General features: G+C 35.6%; 1 protein-coding gene across 7 annotated transcripts in view; it reads right to left on the bottom strand.

Moving 5' to 3' along the window:
* Positions 1 to 3,450: 3,450 nt before the first annotated feature.
* The window catches only part of ZFYVE16 (zinc finger FYVE-type containing 16), a 58,482-nt gene continuing 38,188 nt past the window's right edge, over positions 3,451 to 23,744 (bottom strand). For all 7 annotated transcript variants that reach the window (XM_043913500.1, XM_043913501.1, XM_043913498.1 and 4 more), the window contains 5 exons: positions 23,168 to 23,248; positions 11,869 to 12,031; positions 10,165 to 10,270; positions 9,065 to 9,232; positions 3,451 to 6,341 (listed from right to left, as the gene is read on the bottom strand). In XM_043913500.1, coding sequence (XP_043769435.1) covers positions 6,177 to 6,341; positions 9,065 to 9,232; positions 10,165 to 10,270; positions 11,869 to 12,031; positions 23,168 to 23,248 — 683 coding nt within the window. In that variant the 3' untranslated portion in view covers positions 3,451 to 6,176. The remainder of the gene's footprint in view (positions 6,342 to 9,064; positions 9,233 to 10,164; positions 10,271 to 11,868; positions 12,032 to 23,167; positions 23,249 to 23,744) is intronic.

The following is a 23,744-nucleotide window of genomic DNA, read 5'->3' as shown; positions in this document are numbered from 1 at the left end:
GGAAAATCTTGATTAACTTTTGAATCTGAGGATTGTTATAGGAATGAGTACATGGAATTTCATATTACTAAGATTTTCTCTATTTTCAAATGTTTGGAAAATTTTATAGCAAATATGTGTGATTACTTTTCATTTTTTTCCCACAAAGGAAGGGTTTCATGTGTTAAGGGTACATGATACATTGAAGAAAGATGATGTACAGGGCTTTATGAAGATAGAATGTGAAAAATGGGCATTGACCTGATAGTTTGGAGCTGCTTTTGATGACATATTTAAATATTTAAATAGGAATAAATGATATAAAGATAAGTTCTAATTAACCTGATCTGGGTATAGGTGGTGAGATTATATGTACTCCTCCTCTAGGAGTGGAATGAGATGAGGTGTCTGTGGAAGTATGACCTGTGATTCTGGTTAATTTCTCCTGATTTTTTTTTCAAGTTTCAAATATTTTCTTATTCATACAGTATGAAGCTTCCTGAAGATCCCACAACATGATGTTTTATGCAGAAGAAAAACTAAACATTCAACATAAACCATACCCTACCCACCCACCCACCCACCCACACTAAAAAAAAAAAGAAAAAACCCTCATTCCCCAGTAAGGAAATAATGTTTACACTATTTTTCTGTAATGCCAGCCAAGATATGCACAAGCAAGAGAAAGCATTTGCTAAAATATCTGTAACAAATATTTATGTACAAAAAATTCACAAAAGACCAGCTCCCCTCTTGAAGAAGAGCACATGACAGTTGACATCGAAACAGATCAAACCACTGGCTGGGATTATAAGCCACCTACTGATTTATACTCCAGTCTATAAAGCCTTCCAATTGGCTATATTCTATTCTGCCATTAAACCTACTTCCCAATTTTTAAATATTCTTGCAATATTTGTATTTCCCAGATGAGTTCCATCACTTTTTAATTTCCCATTGCCTACAGGTACTTAACAGTTTATTTCTTTAAACACAGAAAGCATAAATTTAATATCTAAGGTGATACAAATTTACCTGTTTCTACTAATTCCTGCTTCTGGAATCTAGTTCCCTCACATGCCTTTTCAGTTTGTGTGTGTGTGTGTTTTGTTTTTACTGTGTGCAAATAGATACCATATTTGAAAATTAATTTGAGACCTACAATTACTTTCTATGGAGAGAATTTACAGTTCTATTCCTCCTAGCACCTGAAGGAGGCATCACCAGTGGGGGACCACCTTAAAGCAAGTTGAATGCTTGAGTCTTTGGGAGATGTAGGCAATTCTAAACTTGGCTGTAATTTTACATAATTTATATTTCTGGTTCATCTTCATCCAAAGGCCAAAACCCTCTGAGGGAATCTCAGACTACTGTAGGGGACTATTGTAGGGGACTATTCTGTCGGATTCACAATTCCTGTTAGATTCACCATCTTGTGTGGGTCTTGAACTTTGATATCTGTCCCCCTTACCCCATTAGGCTATCATATTAGGGGACCATGCTCACTTCTTTTTTTTTGACTGGATGTTCCATACTGTCTTAAAATCTCTTTGAGGTTTTAAGATTCTTTTTGTATTTTAATCAGCTTTGGTTTTTTAGCAAAAGCATACTCTAAATATCCTAACAAGCAATTTGGAGAGAGAGAGTTTCCCACAGTCCCATCTTTGTTCTTACATGGCCAAACCTACTCTTTCTCATGGTATTCTCTGTACTTAGCACATACTCCTTGTGGCATGCAATCCATAAATGTTGATAAGAATTACGCTTAATTTTGTCAGAGCAATTTTTTTTTTAGAAATTTTTACTTAGAGCTGCTGTAAGATACCAGTATTTTGTTTCAGTTACCTAGTATTAGTTGCTTTATGTAATTAACCAACAGAAAATGTAGCAGCTTAAAACAACAGACATTTTGGACTCAGTGGGAGAAGGAAAGGGTGGGATGATTTGAGAGAATAATACTCAAACATATATTTACCATATGTAAAACAGATAACCAGTGTGAGTTTGACTCATAAAGCAGGGCACCCAAACGCAGTGCTCTGTGACAACCTAGAGGGAGGGATAGGGTGGGGAGGGAGGGCGGAGGCGGGGTTCGGGATGGAAGGACACATGTATACCTATGGCTGATTCATACTGACGTATAGCAAAAACCATCACATTGTAAAATAATTATCCTCCAATTAAAATAAAAACACAACAAAAAACATACTTATATCTGAGATTCAGAAATCTAAGAACTGCTTAGTTGGGTGGTCTCTGGGACAGTACAGTCAAGCTGTGGTTGGGGCTGCAATTTGAAGTCTTGACTAGGGTTGGAGGATCCCCTTCCACTTTCCTGGCAGCTGACTTCCCCAAGAATGAGTGACTCAATAGAGAAGGAGAAAGAGAAAGGGACAGACAGGGAGGGAGAGGTGGGGAGAAATGTACCAAAGATGGCAGCCATAGAACTTTTATAATGTAATATTGGAAATAACATCCCATCCCTTCTTCCATATTCTATTAGTCACAAACACCAACAGTGGTACAATGTGGGAAGTGACTACACAAGGGTGTGAATACCAACAGGCAGGGATCATTGTGGGCTATTTTGGAGGCTGGCTAGTATCTTATTTTACCAAAAGGGGGGAAAAAAAACAACTTTATATTCAGAGGTTCAGAATAAAGCACTTGAATTAGACATATTTCTTCATTTGTAAAAACATGAAAATATGGCTGTAATTTTCTCAATGCGAATGCAGATGTTTTCCAAAAGGTGTTAAATATTGTATATCATCCCAACCTAAGCTAAATCCAAAACACAGACTATAAAGAGAAGATTTAAACATACTAAAAATCAGATGTAAAAAACAAAAAAACAATGTGTCAATTAAGTGGTAACAGATAAATTTAGATGGTGAGGCTTAGTATTGAGTAAGAAAAAAAAATAAAGGTTTTAAATATAGCTCAAATACAAAATAACCCTGCAAGTATTTTTGTAAAAATTTGTTATGAGAAAAATAGTCCTCCTACTGAAACATATGGTCATAATCCCAATAATGGATATTCTTCTTGTCTTTCTGCCATTAAGATTGCTTTTATCAATCAAATAGTAGTTTGAGAAGCAGTGAAACTTTTTTAAGATAGAAGCCACATAACTTTTCTAAGTAGAAGCCACATAATCAAAAGTAACTGAGCAGATGACACTGTGTTCTTCAGTGTAAACAGCACACTATATTTTGTATAAAAAATGAGGGGGAAAAAATAAAAATATATATTCCTATTTGCTTCTACTGTACCTAAACCTTGGGAAGATACACAATAATAAAGATCACTTCTTATTGAGATTGGAGAGTGAGAAGAACAAGATACATGCATACAAAGTCGGCAGGAAAATGTATATTGATAAGTTTTTAACATTTCTGATTTTTTAATGTTTATATATTATATATGAACCATTATTTTAACCACAAAAGAATAAATTAAAACCTAGGATTGTTCAGAGGTTTCTGGTTTATTTCAAGATATTTTCTTTTAAAACTTGAGTCAAGTTATCAAAGTTATGCTTGCTATTAAAAAAAACCTTGTATTCTTATAAAACAATATTTAAATCTAGGCTGTTGAAACACCATAGTCAGGCTACTCCTTTTATGATTAAATTATAAGGAAAGATATTCACACAACACAGAAGACTCTTTAAATTGCCTTAAGAGGGAAAATTCAATGTTTTGACATATTATCTACTCTTCAGATGCTCACCTCTTGCCAAGGCAAGTTTAATGCCCATGCCTTCTCATTTTTGGTACAGTTATCCTCCTGGATTGTTTTCCAACAAGTTACTCAAAAGTCATATTGCTATTTTAGCAAATTACTTTTTCTTTGTTAACTATCTGCTTTACATATTCATCTCCAAGAGGGAAAGAACTAGTTTATTCATCTTTCAATCAATGAAGCTTAATAAAGTGTTCTGTGTATAGCAAGCATATAAGACACAGAAAGTCTGCCAGATGGCTGCAAAAAACAAATGGGCTAAATTTTACTTCGTATTTCAAAATTCAGAGAAAAACCAGTACTCTTAAAAGGCATAGACCAAAAATAGATCATTGTAGACTGAGTACAAAGAACCATTCTATTTCTTCATCTTTAAAAAAATTAAAATTTTAAATTAAGTATCAGTGAAGAACATGACAAATGCATTCAGAAACATTTATCTACAAAGAATACTTTAGTGCCTCCAAAGATACAATAACTCCAATTTTTATTAAATGTATAAACTTTATGGGAACAAAGCCAAAGCCATCCCATCATGGGAAGAGCCCTCTACCTTCTGGTCTGGTTATTTTAAAGTAAATTCAGTATTCATAGACTGTACAGTTAACTTACACTGTAAAATAAACAACAAATATATAAAGAAAACAAATTGAGTTTAATATGCATTTGTTTTTATCTTATATGATGTCAACAAATTTCACAAGTTACTACATGTTGCTATTTTATTTAATATCTGCAACATTTTACATTGTTTATGAAGTAGTTACTTCCAGAAGACTGATATTTTCCTTCATGCCATGTCTTTGGCTAGTACTACAGATGTGATTTAGTAGGAACCATATGACCAAACTGATTCAAATTTTGTATTTCCTGGCCTGAGACCTAAGATCCTGAGTTATTACAACCCTGACTTTGTCTTCTAGTTGAGATGCTTCATAGATCTTTTCTTAAAACAGGGCAGACGTGTGCATGTGGTTCTGTCTTGGCCTGGGAGTGTGGGCCCCCTAGCTGGCCCCCAGGCTCAGGGGCAAGGGCCCTGAGAAAGGACCACCCCGAAGCGCTTTTCTCCCGGGCCTGGGAGCAGAGTGCACGGGATGCGGGGAAAGCGGGCCTCCCTCAGGGAGGGAGCTTTTCTTTAAACAGCTTTTCTTTAAACTTTTCTTAAAACAGGGCTATTTAGTGTAGTTTCCTTTTCGTGAGACATAGGAGTGTTTCTGATACAAAAACATATATATTCCACATAAGAATTAAAAAACATTAAAATAATTATATTTTATATAACTTAAATCACAGGATTAACTAAAATATGATTTTTTTAAAACACAATGAACTTTAAAATTTTTTTGCTATTTGAAGTAAAGAAGAAAGTTTTGTAACAGTTTCAGATACATAGACTTTAACTTATGTTAGTATCCTGTTATAAAAAATAATTACCATATAAAGAATTTAAAGTATGCAAAAGTAAGTAGTTCATTTAAATTTATATTTAATACATTGGTGTCAATGAAAATATGCAGACTTGCCAAGAAACTTCTAAGGTTTCAAGGAGAAGTTAAAAAAACACCTGTTTCAGGCTTCATTTATTGCTACATAATGACTACTTCAAGGGTCATCTGGCCTGTCGTCAATCACTCTCAGAAGTGGTATATACAGTGGTATACTTTGGGAGGAAAGGAGGAAAAATAAAGCAATGCAATACAAAAATATCAGCTGTTTATAAATTATTAAAGATTTATAAAACACATACCAAATCACATGTTCTCGCTATAAAAACAATATACTTAAATATAGAAGCACAAAATCCTGAAGCACCCACAATTATTTTAAGAATACCCATTTAATCAACAGAAAGTCATATATATATATAAAATAATAATTCAGAAAGAAAAAAGGCAAAATTCTGATTTTAATGCAAATAATCTGTTTATCTAATCATGGAGGTAGGTCTCCACTCCAATTAAACAAATAAGCTAATCTGCCTTATTCAAAGAATTATCATGTATGTCTAGGATCTGGAAACTGGTCTGTGCCATTGAAATACATTTTTAACAGACTTTAGAAACCAGTAATTTAACTGGCATATAAACAAAACAGGTATTTCCCTCATAAGGTTACATCTGAAAGGAGCCTTCACTAAAATCGTTCTTGGCATAAAAGTGCAGATACTTTGGCTTTAGCATTTAAACAACACAGTAAATGCTACAAATTTCTTAAGGACAAAAGAAATCTGTCTTTTCCAGTAAAGCTTCAAAAACTGTGGATCTCTTCAGTTTTTCTGAGATTTAAACATTGTGCTAATGAATTTTAAAAGATCATTCCTGCCTAAAAAGCAAAGTTTACAAGTTTCAAACATCAAACATATTTTCTTTTAGTGTTTGTGGCATTTCAGCCTTAGTGCTGGAGTTAGTTTTAACAAATCAATTTGTAATATATGATACGCCTCAGTTCCTTCACTCAAAAAGATTTTCTATAATAAAAAATACTAATTCTATTTCTAATGGTAAACTAGTAGAGCTGGAGGTCCCACCATGGATCACAGGGATTAGAGCACTATCAAGATCATTTAGATAATGCTGAGGAAGAAGTCGGCCTTCAGATCCTGCCTGGAATTCAACCTGGAAAAAAAAAAATCTTGGTAAGTCAACCCTACAAAGCGAGCAATCTTGTTTTAGTTCAGCAGATAATATAAAATAAACTATTTAAGAGTATCATTCTATTTAAACATGTCAATACTTCATATTTTCATTCATAAAATAATGTTTTACATTCTCTTTTATTTCCCCATCTACTACATAAATTATAATTGTCCCTCCCACAGGTATTAGGAAAATAAAATTGCCCGCACTTTACTTTAGGTCTCTTCTCTATGAACATGTAAAACACACGGTGGACCAAGGTTTTGAATAATTATCAGTACGACTTAAGTAAAAACCCCATGGTATTTTTAAAAAGATCTGCTTAAAAATATTTTTAATTTGTTGTAAAATAATATTTGAATTGAATTTTGCTGGTGAAAATTACATTTTAATACATATGACTAAAAAAATTAACAGTAATTACTTAAATAATTATCAGGTGCTTCCTTGAAAAAGGAACTTTTAATAGATAAAAATATAAGTTCTTTTTTCCAATAAGAACTGTAACACATCCTGCCTAAAAAAAGCAAACCTTTAGCATATGAAATTATTCATGTTAAGACTGACCATTCTGGGACTTCCCTGGCGGTTCAGTGGTTAAGATTCCACTCTTCCACTGCAAGGGGACATGGGCTGTATCCCGGGCTGGGGAACTAAGATACCACATGCTGCACCACACAGCCAAAAAAAGAGAAAAAGATTGACTGTTCTAATGAAAAACCTGGAGTGAAATCTATTATACTGGATGTTGGAAGCAGCTAAAAATGTACATTAAAATACTACTGGAGTACCATTTTTTAACCTAGTAAATTGGTAAAGTTCAAAAATTTGATTATATACTGCTTTGACAAGAATGTGAGAGAAAGAATACTATCATAAATTGTGGCAGAAGTATAAATTGTCATAACCTCTATTTGAGACAATATGGTAATATCTACTGACTACATACTTGGACCTGGGAGTTCCAGGAATGTTATATACTCACGTTAAGCAAAAGCAAATATTGTGGATACCTTAAATATCAAGCAGTACATACCAAACATGCATAAGAACTAAATAAATTATGGTACATTTATATAGTCAACTACTACTATGCAACTTTTAAAAAGAGTGTGTAATTAATATGAAATCTCCCTAAGATTTAAGTTAAAGCACTGCTTTTTAAAAAAAAGTGAAAAGAGTAGAACAAAAAGGACATACATGTAAATTACAAAGAATACACAGAAATGGATAACATTTGACTGCCTGACTAGGAAGGAAGGATGAAGCAGAGTATGGAAGTGGACTAAAGTGTTAGGAGTCAGGGCAGGAAGGAGGTCTTTCCAGGGCTATTATCTCAGCAACTCTATTGAAACCATTTACATTGTAGCCTGGAGTTAGTATCTCTAGAGGTCATCAATTAAATAAGAGAATTGTGTGAATGCTGCTCTCTGAAAATGTTTAATGAGGTGGCCCTTATATATATATATACATATATATACACACACTTATGAGATAATACCCCTGGAAACTCCTGCTCAGGATCCTACCAGACCTTGCCCTACGTACGTCTTCATCTGTGTATCCTTTAATGAATTTACAAACACAAGCAAATGTTTCCCTGAGTTCTGTGAGTCGCTCTAGCAAATTAATTAAACCCAAGGAGGAAGGGGGGTCATTGGAATTTCTGATCATAACTGGTTGGTCAAAAGCACAGGTGATGACTGTGACTGGCATATGAAGTAGGGGAGGAGGCAGTCTGGTAAGACCTGGAGGTTCTGATGCTATCTCTGGGTGAAAAAGTGACAGTTATGTCAGATTCTTTGTGACCCCATGGACCACAGCCCACTAGGCTCCTGTCCATGATCCAGATTTCCCAAGCAAGAATACGGGAGTGGGTAGCCATCCCCTTCCCCAGGGGGGGTCTTCTCAACCCAGGGATCAAACCCAATTCTCCTGCTTTGCAGGCAGATTCTTTACCAAGGAAGTCCTTTACCAGGGAAGTCTTTTACCAGCGAAGTCCCTCTCTGCATAGATCAGTCAAAATTAAGTTGAATTCTTAAGATACCCTGCTTGTGTCTGAGAATTGCTTATTGGTGTGGGGGAAAGCCTCTACACATCTGGTGACCAAAAGTGTTTTCTGTGACTAGTTAAAAGAGACAGACTGGAAAAAAATAGTAGGGAAGAAATAGGTTTTTCCCTACACAGGAGGAAAAAACTGAAATTTCCCCCTTTTTAACACTTTTATTAGACTTTCATGATTTTAAATCATATAAATATAGAATCTAACCAGCATAATTTAAAAACCTACTTATCAAGCAGGAATGTTGTAATGCAGGGATGAGTAAGCTATGGCCTGTGAGTCGATGTGGCCCACCGTTTTTGAAAACAAACTTTAACTGGAACACAGCTAAGTTTGTTTATATACTGTCTATAGCTGCTTTCACACTGCAATGGCAGAGTTAAGTAGCTGTGAAAGAAAACAGATAGCCCAACAATGCCTAAATTATTTACTGTCTGGCCTTTTACCAAAAACAAAAAAGTTCATGGGCCCCTGCTGTGGACAGTAAAGGAGACGATGTACATGAAGTACATACCAAATATTAATGTTCAACAAATACTAGTTCTCTCCAGTCATCCCAAAGTAAAAGGTTAAAAAACTTTCGATTATTTTAATATAAGATATATTCAGTTCAGAAATACATCAGAAAAACATGTCTCACCATATCAGTGTCAATGGAAACTCTGAGGCCAATTTTATTCATCCCATTACTCTTTAGAGTTTTCAAGTGAGGGCATAGTGCAGCACTACAAGCCATGGCGATTTCTTTTGCAAACTGGTAACGAGCTGCTGAAATAGATAAATCCTGGTCCTTTAGAAAGTAGAATACCTGAAATATATTCAGTTAGGAAACAAGTCATGATTAAGACTAAAAGTAGCTTTAAAAATGTAATTGCTAATTTCAATTCAACTTTATGAATAAAATTCCAAGGTTAGTGCCATGAAATTCACTAGTTAAGAACATTCTCTATATTTGGGCTGATCTATAAGTAAAAACTTAAACCAAAGGTTAGGGGATACAGGAATGACTTAGCTGTTTTTACCTAAAGTTAACATGTAGCAACAAAAGCTTTGTTAACTCGGTTTAAAAAAGAGTATTAAAAAAAAAAAAGAGAGTATTAATGAGTCCATCCTACAAGATACCCATCTTATAAAGACATCTTAATGAAGTTAAGATCAAACAAAGAAATAATGTTCTGTAATTTCGGTATCCTCTATAGTCTCTGTTTATCTTGTATGTACCTAAAATCACAAAGAATACCTAAGAAATTAGTAACACTGATTGACCCAAGAGGTAGAATGAGGGGGAATATGCAGGTAGACTAAGGGGCTGGGAAGCTATAGTTTCACATTATCTTTAATCATATTTTTAAAAATTGGAACAAGTTAAAATGGCTTCCATATGTGAATTCTGATTATAAACTGATATCTATAAAATATTTTATTTTTTGTAAAATAAGAGAAAAATGAAAACTATGGTCAAATAACACGTTACTGCACAAACAAAGATGGCACTGCTGCCAAAACTTAACTGTGAGCTGACAGGCTGTCTCACCGTATAATAAACTGAAATAATCCTATGGGGATCCAGATCTGGTGGATAAAAGGCAGTCTGGGGTGGAGATATGTGTGTCTCAAGGTGTAATGTAAAGTGTAATAAGCTGCACTGAAACATTCAGAAGTTGAGTACTGTGAAATCTCCAAGTTAACAAAAATATATCCAAACACAGTGTAAACAGAAGGGATCATTTTCTAAGATACCTCAGTACACTTTACAATCTTCTCATCAGTTTCAAAATCTGCTTCCAGTTTTATTTTTTCACTTGGAAATCCTTGTAATGATATTCCATCCACTGAACTAATAACACTGCAGAAACAATGTAATAGAATTATTAACCAAAGTGCTTTCTATGAAGTGAATTATAAGATTTGAACAAATGGAATAAGGATAAAAATTATGAAAGCTATTAATTTAAAGTAGCAGTTAAAACATCTCAACTACAGACAAAATAATTAAAACTGTAGTTCACATTCATTTACCAAGATTTTTTAAATTGTGTAGCAAATTATATCTACTTTTTCAAATGCCCAATTCAGACCTAAGGTTTAAAATACCTTAAATAGTCTCCTAACAGAAAAGCTATCTTATGTATTTCAAAAACTGTATTTTGGAATCCTTCAGCATTAGCCCTCTTCTGTTTTTGCTCCAGATCCCTTAGCCAGTCTCCAAAAAAAGAAAGAAAATGGGTAACTGAAGAAAAGAGGGAATGGCATTAATATTCTATAAGGTCTCTAATGTAAACATATATTATTGAATTCAGTTGTTTGTATTTACAATGGATCAACGTAATACAGAATAAACATCCAAAGGATTCCATTACTTACAAAAAATAATTGTGGGAATAAAACCACCATATGACCCAGCAATCCCACTCCTAGGCATATACCCTGAGGAAACCAAAACTGAAAAAGACACATGTACCCCACTGTTCATTACAGCACTATTTACAATAGCTAGACCATGGAAGCAACCTAGATGTCCATCGACAGGTGAATGGATGAAAAAGTTGTGGTACATAAACACAATGGAATATTACTCAGCCATAAAAAGGAACTCATTTGAGTCAGTCCAAATGAGGTAGATGAACTTAGAACCTTTTATACAGATTGAACTATGTCAGAAAGAGAAAGATAAATATTGTATTCTAACACATGTATACAAAATCTAGAAAAATGGTACTGAAGAATTGATTTAAAGGGCAGCAATGGAGAAACAGACATAGAGAATAGACTTGTGGACATGGGGAGAGGGGAGGAGAGGGTGAGATGTATGGAAAGAGTAACATGGAAACGTACATTACCGTATGTAAAATAGAGAGCCAACAGGAATTTGCTGTTTGGCTCTGGAAACTCAAACAGGGGCTCTGTATCAACCTAGAGGAGTGGGATGAGGAGGGAAGTTGAAAACGAAGGGGATATATGTATACCTATGGCTGATTCATGTTGAGGTTTGACAGAAAACAACAAAATTCTATGAAGCAATTATCCCTCAATTAAAAAAATTAATTAAAAAATTGTGAAATAATTTCACAGAAATACGTATCTGGTATATAAGAGGTAGTCTGGGGTGAAAATAGGTATGTGTCTCAAGGTACCATATGGGAGACAAAGTAGCTTGTCTTTCTCAGACTTGGCATAAAGCCTATAGTGCTACACAATGCACATTGTATCACTGGCCCCCTCCCAAACTGACCACCCTTTAATAATTTACAGCATCCTAGATAAAGAAATACACATGATGCTGGTTAGGTACATTTCTGGAAAAAATACTGCATTTAGTAATGAAAGTACATGCATTTAAATTAATGGTATAATTCTATATTTATATTTAATTTTGTTAACAGCATGTTTTTATCCTTTCTCCTCCATCAAATCAGTTACATTTTGATAACAAAAAATGCCTACCCTTTGTTTCCTTTTTCTTCAGAATCTACCCAGCAGATGTCCACATATTCTCTCATGTCCACAGCATCAACTTTCCCACATGTAATTTTAAAGTCTTTTTGTTCTCGTAAAGCTAGCCGCAAGCCATCCATAGTCTCTGGAGTTATTTGTACCATTAAGCCATCTAAAAATGAGAGTTATGTTTCACATTTCTTTTACTAAATATAAATTTATATGTCTATGCCATAAATTTTGCCATCAAAATATGTTCCACAAAAGTTTTAAATCATATTTTAAATCATTCTGATGATTCTTTTCTGTCAGAAAACATCTCTGGACGACAGGAAGTACAATAGCATGGTTCCTACAGGAATATTCAATACGTGAGCCCACAACTGTCCAAGCTCTCTAAGGACAACTTCTGCATGGTTACCATTAAACTTACAATGGCCCTTCTGGGCTGAGAAGTCAAAGATAAGGGTTTAGGGAAGACTGAAGTCTGTGGTCAAGACACTAAAAAGGGGAGCACCTGGAGATTGTGTTCAAGGGTCTCTCTGAGTCCGCGGACTGGAACTGAGGACACAATAGTGACCCTGGATGAGGCCCAAGAGAAAACAGCTATTATACAGGTGGGAACAGAACAGAGATACTAGAATTCAAACAATGTTAGGAGATATTGGTAGTCTCAGTTCAGTTCAGTTCAGTCATTCAGTCGGATCCGACTCTGTTACCCCATGAACCACAGCATGCCAGGCCTCCCTGTCCATCATCAACTCCTAGAGTTTACCCAAACTCATGTCCATCAAGTCGGTGATGCCATCCAACCACCTCATCCTCTGTTGTCCCCTTCTCCTGCCCTCAATCTTTCCCAACATCAGGGTCTTTTCCAATGAGTCAGCTCTTCACATCAGGTGCTCAAAGTACTGGAGTTTCAGTTTCAACATCAGTCCTTCCAATGAACACCCAGGACTGATCTCCTTTAGGATGGACTGGCTGGATTTCCTTGCAGCCCAAGGGACTCTAGTCTTCCCCAACACCACAGTTCAAAAATATCAATTCTCTGGTGCTTAGCTTGCTTTATAGTCCAACTCTCACATCCATACATGACCACTGGAAAAACCATAGCCTTGACTAGACGGACCTTTGTTGGCAAAGTAATGTCTCTGCTTTTTAACATGCTGTCTAGGTTGTCATAACTTTCCTTCCAAGGAGTAAGCGTCTTTTAATTTCATGGCTGCAGTCACCATCTGCAGTGATTCTGGAACCCAGAAAAATAGTCAGCCACTGTTTCCACTGTTTCCCCATCTCTCTGCCATGAAGTGATGGGACCGGATGCCATGATCTTAGTTTTTTGAATGTTGAGCCTTAAGCCAATTTTTTCACTCTCCTCTTTCACTTTCATCAAGAGGCTCTTTGGTTCTTCTTCACTTTTTGCCATAAGGGTGGTGTCATCTTTGTATCTGAGGTTATTGATATTTCTCCCTGCAATCTTGATTCCAGCTTGTGCTTCATCCAACCCAGCGTTTCTCATGATGTACTCTGAGAAACTCATATAAGTTAAATAAGCAGGGTGACAATATATAGCCTTGATGTACTCCTTTTCCTATTTGGAACCAGTCTGTTGTTCCATGTCCAGTTCTAACTGTTACTTCATGTCCTGCATACGAGTTTCTCAAGAGGCAGGTCAGGTGGTCTGGTATTCCCATCTCTTTCAGAATTTTCCACAGTTTATTGTGATCCACACAGTCAAAGGCCATGGCATAGTCAATAAAGCAGAAATAGATGTTTTTCTCGAACTCTCTTGCTTTTTTGATGATCCAGCAGATGTTGGCAATTTGATCTCTGGTTCCTCTGCCTTTTCTAAAACCAGCTTGAACATTGGTAGTCTAGACCAACCAAATAGACAATAGAACCTCATTAACCTGAACTATGAGCCAAGAGAGAGCCCTTACAAAATCTACAAGCAAAAGAGATTTTGAAAATGAGTCCTGCCAGACTGTAAATACCTTAGGATATCCACAGACCCATCTATTACAAAAATACAAAATAAAGACTACACAGGCTTAAGGTAAACAGACATGAAAATGCCAGCTTAAATATAAATAAGCCTTCTTCAGCAAAAGCTAACAATCTAAAGTCTCTTGAGCATATCTATGACAGTACATAATAAAAAATTACCAGACAGTGACAGGACACTGTGAGCCCCTGTAAAACTGGAAGGACTGATGCTGAAGCTGAAACTACAATACTCTGGCCCCCTGATGCGAAGAACTGATTCACTAGAAAAGACCTTGATGCTGGGAAAGATTGAAGGTGGGAGAAGAAGGGGACCAAAGAGGATGAGATGGTTGGATGGCATCACTGACTTGATGGACTTGAGTTTGAGCAAGCTCCGGGAGTTGGTGATGGACAGGGAGGCCTGGCGTGCTGCAGTCCATGGAGTCGAAAAGAGCAGGACACAATTGAGCAACTGAACTGAAAAAACTGAAATTAACTATAAGATGGCCAAAACATTGGATTAAATACAAAAAAAACTTTAAACTACTGAAATATCTGTTCTAAAATATTCAAACACCTAAAGAAAAATACATTCAAAGAATGGAAAAGCAAATATCAGCTAAATGAATAAACAGATTTTTTTACAATCTTAATGGAGAAATAGAAACTGGGAAACCCTCCCTCCAAATTCTAGAACTTTAAAGTATAGTCCAACTGAAATAGAAACCTTAATGGACAGGTTTAATAGTACACTGAACACCATGGAATATTACTCAGCTGTTAAAAAGAATTCATTTGAATCAGTTCTAATGAGATGGATGAAACTGGAGCCCATTATACAGAGTGAAGTAAGCCAGAAAGATAAAGAACATTACAGCATACTAACACATATATATGGAATTTAGAAAGATGGTAATGATAACCCTATATGCAAAACAGAAAAAGAGACAGAGAAGTACAGAACAGGCTTTTGAACTCTGTGGGAGAAGGCGAGGGTGGGATGTTTCGAAAGAACAGCATGTATATTATCTATAGTGAAACAGATCACCAGCCCAGGTGGGATGCATGAGACAAGTGCTCAGGCCTGGTGCACTGGGAAGACCCAGAGGGATCGGGTGGAGAGGGAGGTGGGAGGGGGGATCGGGATGGGGAATACATGTAACTCCATGGCTGATTCATGTCAATGTATGACAAAACCCACTAAATGTTGTGAAGTGATTGGCCTCCAACTAATAAAAAAAAAAAAAAATAGTACATTGAAGATGGCAAAAGAAAGAATCAGAGAATATAAAGGTCAACAAATATGATCAAATCTGAAGAACCCAGAGAAAAAAGAGGAAAATAAAAACAGCATCAAAGACGTGTGTGTTGTGTGTGTGTATGTGTGTGTGTGTGTGTCGCCTGGTCATGTCCAACTCTTTGTGACTTATGGACTGTATGTAGTCCACCAGGCTCTTCTGTCCATGGGATCTCCGAGCAAGAATACTGGAGTGGGTTGCTATTTCCTGCTCTACAGGATGATACAAAACAGCCTAACATAGATATGGATATACATATACACATACATATACATAGATATATATCTCCCAGAAGGAGAAGAAAGATCAGAACATTTTTTAAAATGGTTATGAAATTCCCCAAATTTAATGAAAAATATTGACACACACATCAAAAGAACGCAACAAACACCAAACATGGAGCTCAATAAATGCCAAACAGGATAAATACAAAGAAAACCACATTGAGGCACATCACAGTAAAACTGGTGAAAAACCAAAGATAGAGGCTATCCTGAAAACAGATGAGAAAAAGGGCATATTAAATACAAGGAAAAATTTTAAAATTATGCTGAAGCTGAAACTCCAATACTTTGGCCACCTGGTGCGAAGAACTGACTCATTTGAAAAGACCCTGATACTGGGAAAGATTGAAGGCGAGAGGAGAAGGGGACGACAGAGGATGAGATGGTTGGATTGCATCACCAACTCAATGGACATGAGTTTGAGTAAACTCCGGGAGTTGATGATGAACAGAGAGGCCTGGCGTGCTGCAGACCACAGGGTTGCAAAGAGTCGGACACAACTGACCAATTGAACTGATTACTGTCTTCACTAGAAACAATGAACGCCAAAAAACAAAGAAGTGACATCTTTAAAGAAAATAAGACTTTCAAAGCAGAATTTTATATCTAGGAAAAATACCCTTAAAAAATGAGAATGAAATAAAAACAGTTTCAGAAAAATGAAAGGTAGACAACTTTAGATAAATGAAAGCCTGCCAACTTGTATTACAAAAAATACTAAAGACTTCTGGTGTCTGCTCCAACATGTAAAGAGTGTGGAAACTGTCAGTTCCACCTTTACAATAAGAAAAAAGCTGAAAAATAAATACTAGGAATAAACCTAACTTCTACTCAATATGGGCTTTCCTGGCAGCTCAGCTGGTAAAGAATCTGCATGCAATGCAGGAGACCCTGGTTTGATTCCTGGGTCGGGAAGATCCACTGGAGAAGGGATAGGCTACCCACTCCAGTATTCTTGGGCTTCCCTGGTGGGTCAGTTGGTCAAGAATCCACCTGCAATGTGGGAGACCTGTGTTCGATCCCTGGGTTGAGAAGATCCCTTGGAGAAGGGAACGGCTACCCACTCCAGTATTCTGGCCCAGAAAGTCCCATGGACAGAGAAACCTGGTGGACTACATACAGTCCATGAGGTCGAAAAGAGCTGGACACGACTAAGCGACTTTGGGCTTCCCTTTTAGCTCAGAATTCCATGGATTGTATATCCATGGGGTCACAAAGAGTTGGACACAACTGAGAGACTTTGACTTCCAGTGACTTTCTACTCAATAGAATACTGGAAGTCCCAGCCACAGCAATCATACAAGAAAAATAATAAAGGGATAAAAATTGGAAGGAAAGAAGTAAAATACTGTCATTATATGCAGATAACATGATACTCAATATAGAAAATCCTAAAAACTCCACATAAAAACTATTAAGACTGATAAATGAATTCAACAAGGGACCAGGATACAAGATTACCATACAGAAATATGTTGCATTTCTTTAAACTATCAATGAAATATCAAAGTTAAAAAAAAAAAAACCCTTCAAAAATTGCATTAAGAAAAATACCTATGAATAAACCTGAACAAGGAGGTGAAAGACTTATCCACTGAGAAGTATAAACATTGATACAGGAAACTGAAGATGATTCAAAGAAATTGAAAGATATTCCATGCTCTTGGACAAGAAGAATTAATATTGCTAAAACAGCCATACTATTCAAGGCAATCTACAGATTTAATGTGATCCCTACTAAATTACACATCACATTTCTCACAGAACTTTAATAATCCTAAAATTTATATGGAATTTATATGGAATCACAAAAGACCAGAATTGTCAAAGAAATCCTGAAAAAAGAACAATCTTGAAAACAATCCTGAAAAAAAAAACAATAAGCCTCCCAGACTTTAGACAATACTATAAAGCTACGGTAATCAAAAAAATATGGTAATGGCACAAAAACAGATATATGGATCAAGAAAACAAAAGATAAAGCCTAGAAATAAACCCACACACCTACAGTCAATTAATCTTTGACAAAGGAGGCAGGACTGTACAATGAAGAAAAGAGTTTCTTCAAGACACGGTGCTGGGAAAGCCAGACACCTCATGTAAATCAACGACACTAGAACACTCCCTCACACCATATGCAAAAATAAACTCAAAGTGGTTTGAAGACCTAAATATAAGACATGACTCTATAAAAATCCTAGGAGAGAACACAGGCAAAACATTCTTAGACATAAATCATAGCAATCTTTTCTTAGGTCAGTCTGCCAAGACAAAAGCAAACAAAGCACAAATAAACAAACAGAACCTAATCAAATTCAAAAGTTTTTGCGCAGCAAGGAAGCCATAGACAAAATGGAATGGGAGAAAATATTTACAAATGATGCAACTGTCAAAGGGTTAATTTCCAAAATATACAAACAGTTCATACAGCTCAATATCAAACAAACAACCCAATCAAAAAAAGGGCAGAAGACCTAAACAGACATTTTTCCAAAGAAAACATACAGGTAGCCAACAAGCACACGAAAAGATGCTCAACACTGCTAATTACTAGAGAAATGCATATCAAAACTACGATGAGATAGCACCTCACACCAGTCAGAATGGCTACCATCAAAAAGTTTACAAAATAAATGCTGAAGAGGGTATGAAGAAAAGGGTATGAAGAAAACACAAGTTTAAATGACACTCTTACACTGTTATTAGCATATTAACTGGTGCAGCCATTATGGAAAATAGCATGGAGGTTCCTTAAAAAACTAAAAATAGAACTCCAATAAATAAATAGATCCAGTAAGGCCATTCCTGGGCATATATCCAAAAAAGAGAAAAAGTCTTAATTCAAACAAAAATACATGTATCCCAATGTCCATAGCAGCACTATTTATAACAGCAAAGACATGGAGGCAATCTAAGTATCCATCAACAGATGAATGGTAAAGATGTTGCATATATACAGTGGAATATTACTCAATCATAAAAAAGAATGAAATATTTCCATTTGCAGCAACATGAATCTACAGATTATCATACTAAGTGAAGTCAGACAGAGACAAATATTACTTATCACTTACAGGTAGAATCTAAAAAATAATACAAATGAAGTTATTTACAAACAGAAACAGACACATAGACATGGAAAATAGGCTTATAGTTACAAAGGTGAAAGGGAGAGGTGGGATAAATTAGGAGTATGGGATTAACAGATACACACTAATACATATATAAATAACATGGATTTACTGTATAACACAGGGAACCATATTATCTTTGATAACCTACAATGGAAAAAACCTGTAAAAAAATATAATATGTAAAAAAGATACATACAACTGAACACTGTGCTGTACACCTGAAACTAATATTATAAATCAACAATATTTCAATTTTAATTTTTTCTAGTATTAAAATTAAATTAAAAAATTTAAAAACTGAACAAATGTAAAATGAGTAACTCTTAGATCTATCAAAGAATTGAGGTCACAGGGCAAACTGCTGCCCTGAAAAAAGGAACAAAGTCAAAACCTATCATTAAAAAATTCAACAAAAATAAAACAGGTTTTTCCTTATTCCTTATCACATACAATGTGATATAAGAAATATAACTGAATATATCACATTCCATCATCAGAATGACAGATATGGCACACAAAATTGAGTCATAAAGCTCACTCATTTTTACATGAGAATCCCTTGGAAAATGCCTTGGACAGAGGAGCCTGACGGGCTACTGTCCATGAGATCACAGAGTTGGATACAACCAAGTGATTAACACCAACAATGGAAACATGGCTTCCCAGGCGGCTCAGTGATAACCAACTTGCCAATGCAGAAGATGGAAGAGATATGGGGTTTCATCCCTGGGTTGGGAAGATCCCCAGAGAAGGGAGTGGCACTGGCTCCAGTATTCTTGCCTGGAAAATTCCATGGACAGAGGAGTGTGGCAGGCTACAGTCCGTGGGGTTGTAAAGAGTCGGACCAGGCTGAGTGCATACACATGCACGCACATGCGCGCGCACACACACACACACACAGAAAAACAGATCTAGACAAGAACATTTGCAGTCACTGTTTCTACTGGAAGTCCTAGCCAATAAACAATAAATTAAAAAGGCATGGGGCTCTAAAGAAAGATGTGAAACTATCATTATTAATATATGCTATACTTAATTATATTAAAAACTCTACAAGAATCTATAGGCAAATTATTTAAATGACACAAGTTTAGCAATACAGCTGGTTATAAGATAAAAATACACAAATCAATTAGTTTAATTTCTATGTACCAGCAACAAAATAGATAAAAATTTTAATTTAAAAAGATGCAAGAATACATTAAAAGGATCATATACCATGATCAAAGGGGAATTGTCCCAGGGATGCAAGGATTTTTCAGTATCTGCAAATCAATCAATGAAATATACAACATTAACAAATTGAAGAATAAAAGCCATATGACCATCTCAGTAGACACAGAAAAAGCTTCTTACAAAATTCAAGATACATGTATGATAAAAACTCTTCAGAATGTGGGCAGAGAGGAAACATACTTCAATATAATAAAGATGCCATCCAAAAACTACTGGAGCTCATCAATGAATTTGATAAAGTTGCAGGATACAAAATATACAAAAATTTATTTCATTTCTATGCACTAACAAACTATCAGAAAAAGAAATTAAGGAATTATCCCTTTTACAACTGCATCAAAAAGAATAAAATACCTAGGGTATTTTTTTTTCCCCCACCCTAGGGTATAAGAATAAAATTTAAAAAACCTACCTGAGAAAGTAAAAGACTTCTACTCAGAAAACTGTAAGACACTGAAAAATTGAAGATGACATAAACAGAGATGTGTTCATAGACTGGAAGAATTAATATTGTTAAAATGACCACACTGCCCAAGGCAATCTACAGATTCAATGTAATGCCTATCAAGATACCAAGGTTATTTTTCACAGAATTAGAACAAACAATTTTCAAATTTGTATGGAAACATAAAAGACCCAAACAGCCAAAACTATCTTAAAGAACAGAACTGGAGGAATCATGCTCCCTGACTTCACACTAAACTATTTAATACAAAGCTACAGCAATCCTCAAAACAGTATGGTTCTGGCACAAAAACAGAACCACAGATCAATGGAATAGAATAGAGAGCTCAGAAATAAATCCATGCACTTGTGGTTAATCAATTTACAACAGAGACAAGAACATTCAGAAGAGCAAAAACAGTCTCTTCAATAAGCAGTGCTGGGAAAAGTAGACAGCAACATATAAAAGAATGGAACTAGAATATTCTCTAATACCATGTACAAAAAAAAAAAAAACCCTCAAAATGGATGAATGACCTAAATGTAAGATCAGAAACCATAAAACTTCTAGGAAAGAAAAAGGCTAAACATACTTTGACATAAATTGTAGCAGTATTTTTTTGGATCTGTTTCCTAAAGCAAAGGAAAATAAAAGCAAAAATAAACAAATGGGAACTAATTAAGCTTAAAAGCTTTTGCACAGCAAAGGAATCCATTGAAACAACAAAAAAACAAGCTACCAAATGGTAGAAAATATTTGCAAGGATAAGGAATTAATATCTTAATGGCTCATACAACTCAACATCAAAAAACAAAACAAAACAACCTGATTAAAAATGGGCAGAACACACACACAATGGAATACTACTTAGCCATGAAAATAATGACAAGAATTGCAACAAGAAGAATGGACTTGGAGGGTGTATTATTACATCAACTGAAGTTAAGTCAGAGAAAGACAAATACTGTATCATATTACTTATATGTGGAATCTGAAAAATAAAACTAGTGAATGTAACACAAAATACAAACTCATGGGTATAGAGAACAAACTAGGGGTTACCAGTGGGGAGAAGTAAGCAGGAGGGGCAACAAAGGCGTAGGGGATTAAAAAATACAACCCAGAATGTGTAAACTGAATAAGATACAAGGATATATTGTACAGCAAAGGGAATACCGCCAATATTTTATAGTAACTATAAATGAATATAACCTTTAAAACTTGTGAATCACTTGTGTACACTTGAAGCTTACATAATATTTCATATCAACTCTACCTCCATAAAAAGTAAATTTAAAAAATTATAATGGCATTTATATTACACTAAAATTAAAATAAATACTATTTACATCAGCAATAAGATCGATAAGGAATGAATTAAGAAAAGACATTCAAGTCCTACAGAAAAACTAAAAAATTTTATTGGAAGAAATATTATTAAGTATTATGTAAATAAATTGAAGGTACCCAATGTACATGGATAAGAACAATGAAAATAGAAAATATGCCCATTTCTTAAAATAAAAGTAGCAATTTAACGCAATTACAATAAAAAGTCCAACAGACCTTCTAAACCTGACAAGCTGATCCTAAAATTAACATGATAAAGGCCTTAAACCGGCCAGAGCATGACTAAGATGAGGAACAAGGCCTGTGTGTGGCATCAGAGATACGAAGACTTCCTATAAAGCTATGTAACTGCGATAGCATGGAGGATGATATTAGTGAGAATGCAGACTAAGAACCTCTGAAAATACTCCATAAAAAGAACAAGGAAACTAATAAAGTGGCAGAAGCAACTTTTTTGAAACTCTGGAAATTAACCAAAGACTTGTGCCAATCTGGAGAGTATTTATAAGAAGAATGGCAGAATTGTGATTAAAAACAGCAAGCTTTGTGTCATTTTAACTTTCCTAGTCCCCTCCCCTCCTTTCCAGTTTAGCATTAGCCTTAAAAACCAACAGTCAGCAGTCATAGTAAAAACCAGCAGCTTGGTATACACTGGAGAGGGCAAATGGGGCTAGAACTCCTTCAAAATCTCATTACCAGAGAACTGTCATTTTTTGACTGGTCAGGTGGTTTCTGGAAGACTCCTCCCTAGGAGACTCTGTATACAATGTCATTATTTGACTGGACTCTTAAGCTTGCCCTGTGGAAAGTAAGTCTTTTCTCAGGGAGCATCTGTCAAAAACAAGTAGTGGCCAGTGATCAATAATCATAGCTGCCTGCGGCAGCATGTAATAGTAAAGGCAAACAATAGGCCAAATACTCACAGGAAAATCTGGGGAATGAGATGTCCGTAAGTACTTTGAAAGGCTCTACCATGTATCTGGGAGTTCGGGAGGCCTCATGCATGTGCAATGCTAGTGCACACCCAGCATGTGTGTATGCTAAGACCAGACCTGAGAAGCCCTTAAGCTCTCACGTCACACTGACCTTTAGGCTATAAACAAACAAGAAATGCAGGTTAAAGCAGCATTGTCAGGCTTGAGGTAGACCCGAATATTAGTCATGTTCTAGTTCTTGGCTGCAGAGAAGGCAATGGCACCCCACTCCAGTACTCTTGCCTGGAAAATCCCATGGACAGAGGAGCCTGGTAGGCTGCAGTCCATGGGGTCGTGAAGAGTTGGACATGACTGAGCGACTTCACTTTCACTTTTCATTTTTATGCACTGGAGAAGGAAATGGCAACCCACTCCAGTGTTCTTGCCTGGAGAATCCCAGGGATGGGGTCGCACAGAGTCGGACACGACTGAAGTGACTTAGCAGTAGCAGTAGCAGTTCTTGGCTGAGTGATGATTCACCTAAGTTTGAGGTATTATGCTTTGTAACTTACATATATTCTTTTGTAAGTATCAAATACATTTTTAAAAGGAGACAGAAAACATCTTTACATTAAAGCAATCTTAAAGAAGAAACTCATACCTTCAACTATGCTGGACTTAGCAAGAAATCCTGAAGATGCTTTTAGAGCTCCATTGAATACCACAAAGCTTGCACCTGTCACTGATTAAAAAAAAAAATAACCAATAATAATTATGTTTTAAACTGTTCTTTTTATGGTATATGATATTTGTTAAATGCATGGTCAGAGAAGTTCTGCCATGCCACATAGTGTAGCCAAGGGAAAAAAAAGTAGAAGAAAGGTGTGTGTATGGAGGGGTATTGCTTAAATATACACACAAGCAAGAAGTCTCTGAAAGGATATACCAAAAATTGATAATGTTGGTTTGGTTGTCTGTAGGGAGTGGAAAAGGGTAGTCTGGGGGGTCTAGGGAGGAAAGGAGATTTTGCAGTGTAAATACTTATACCTTGTGAATTTTGTCTACATAAGTATTTATCAAACAAATGTTAAATTCTTAAATTTTAATTTAAAATTAATTTGAATGGAAAAGATGTCAATGGTATGTTTAAAAAGGCACAATATAAAGTATCTAGTATAAAATCATCTAATCAACATATATATCAATATAAGAAGGAAATATCTTAAAATGTCAACAAA

The sequence above is a fragment of the Cervus elaphus genome, chromosome 9 (genome assembly GCF_910594005.1).
Source record: "Cervus elaphus chromosome 9, mCerEla1.1, whole genome shotgun sequence".
In the NCBI taxonomy this organism is placed as follows: Eukaryota; Metazoa; Chordata; class Mammalia; order Artiodactyla; family Cervidae; genus Cervus; species Cervus elaphus.
This window is presented reverse-complemented; position numbering and strand designations above follow the sequence as displayed.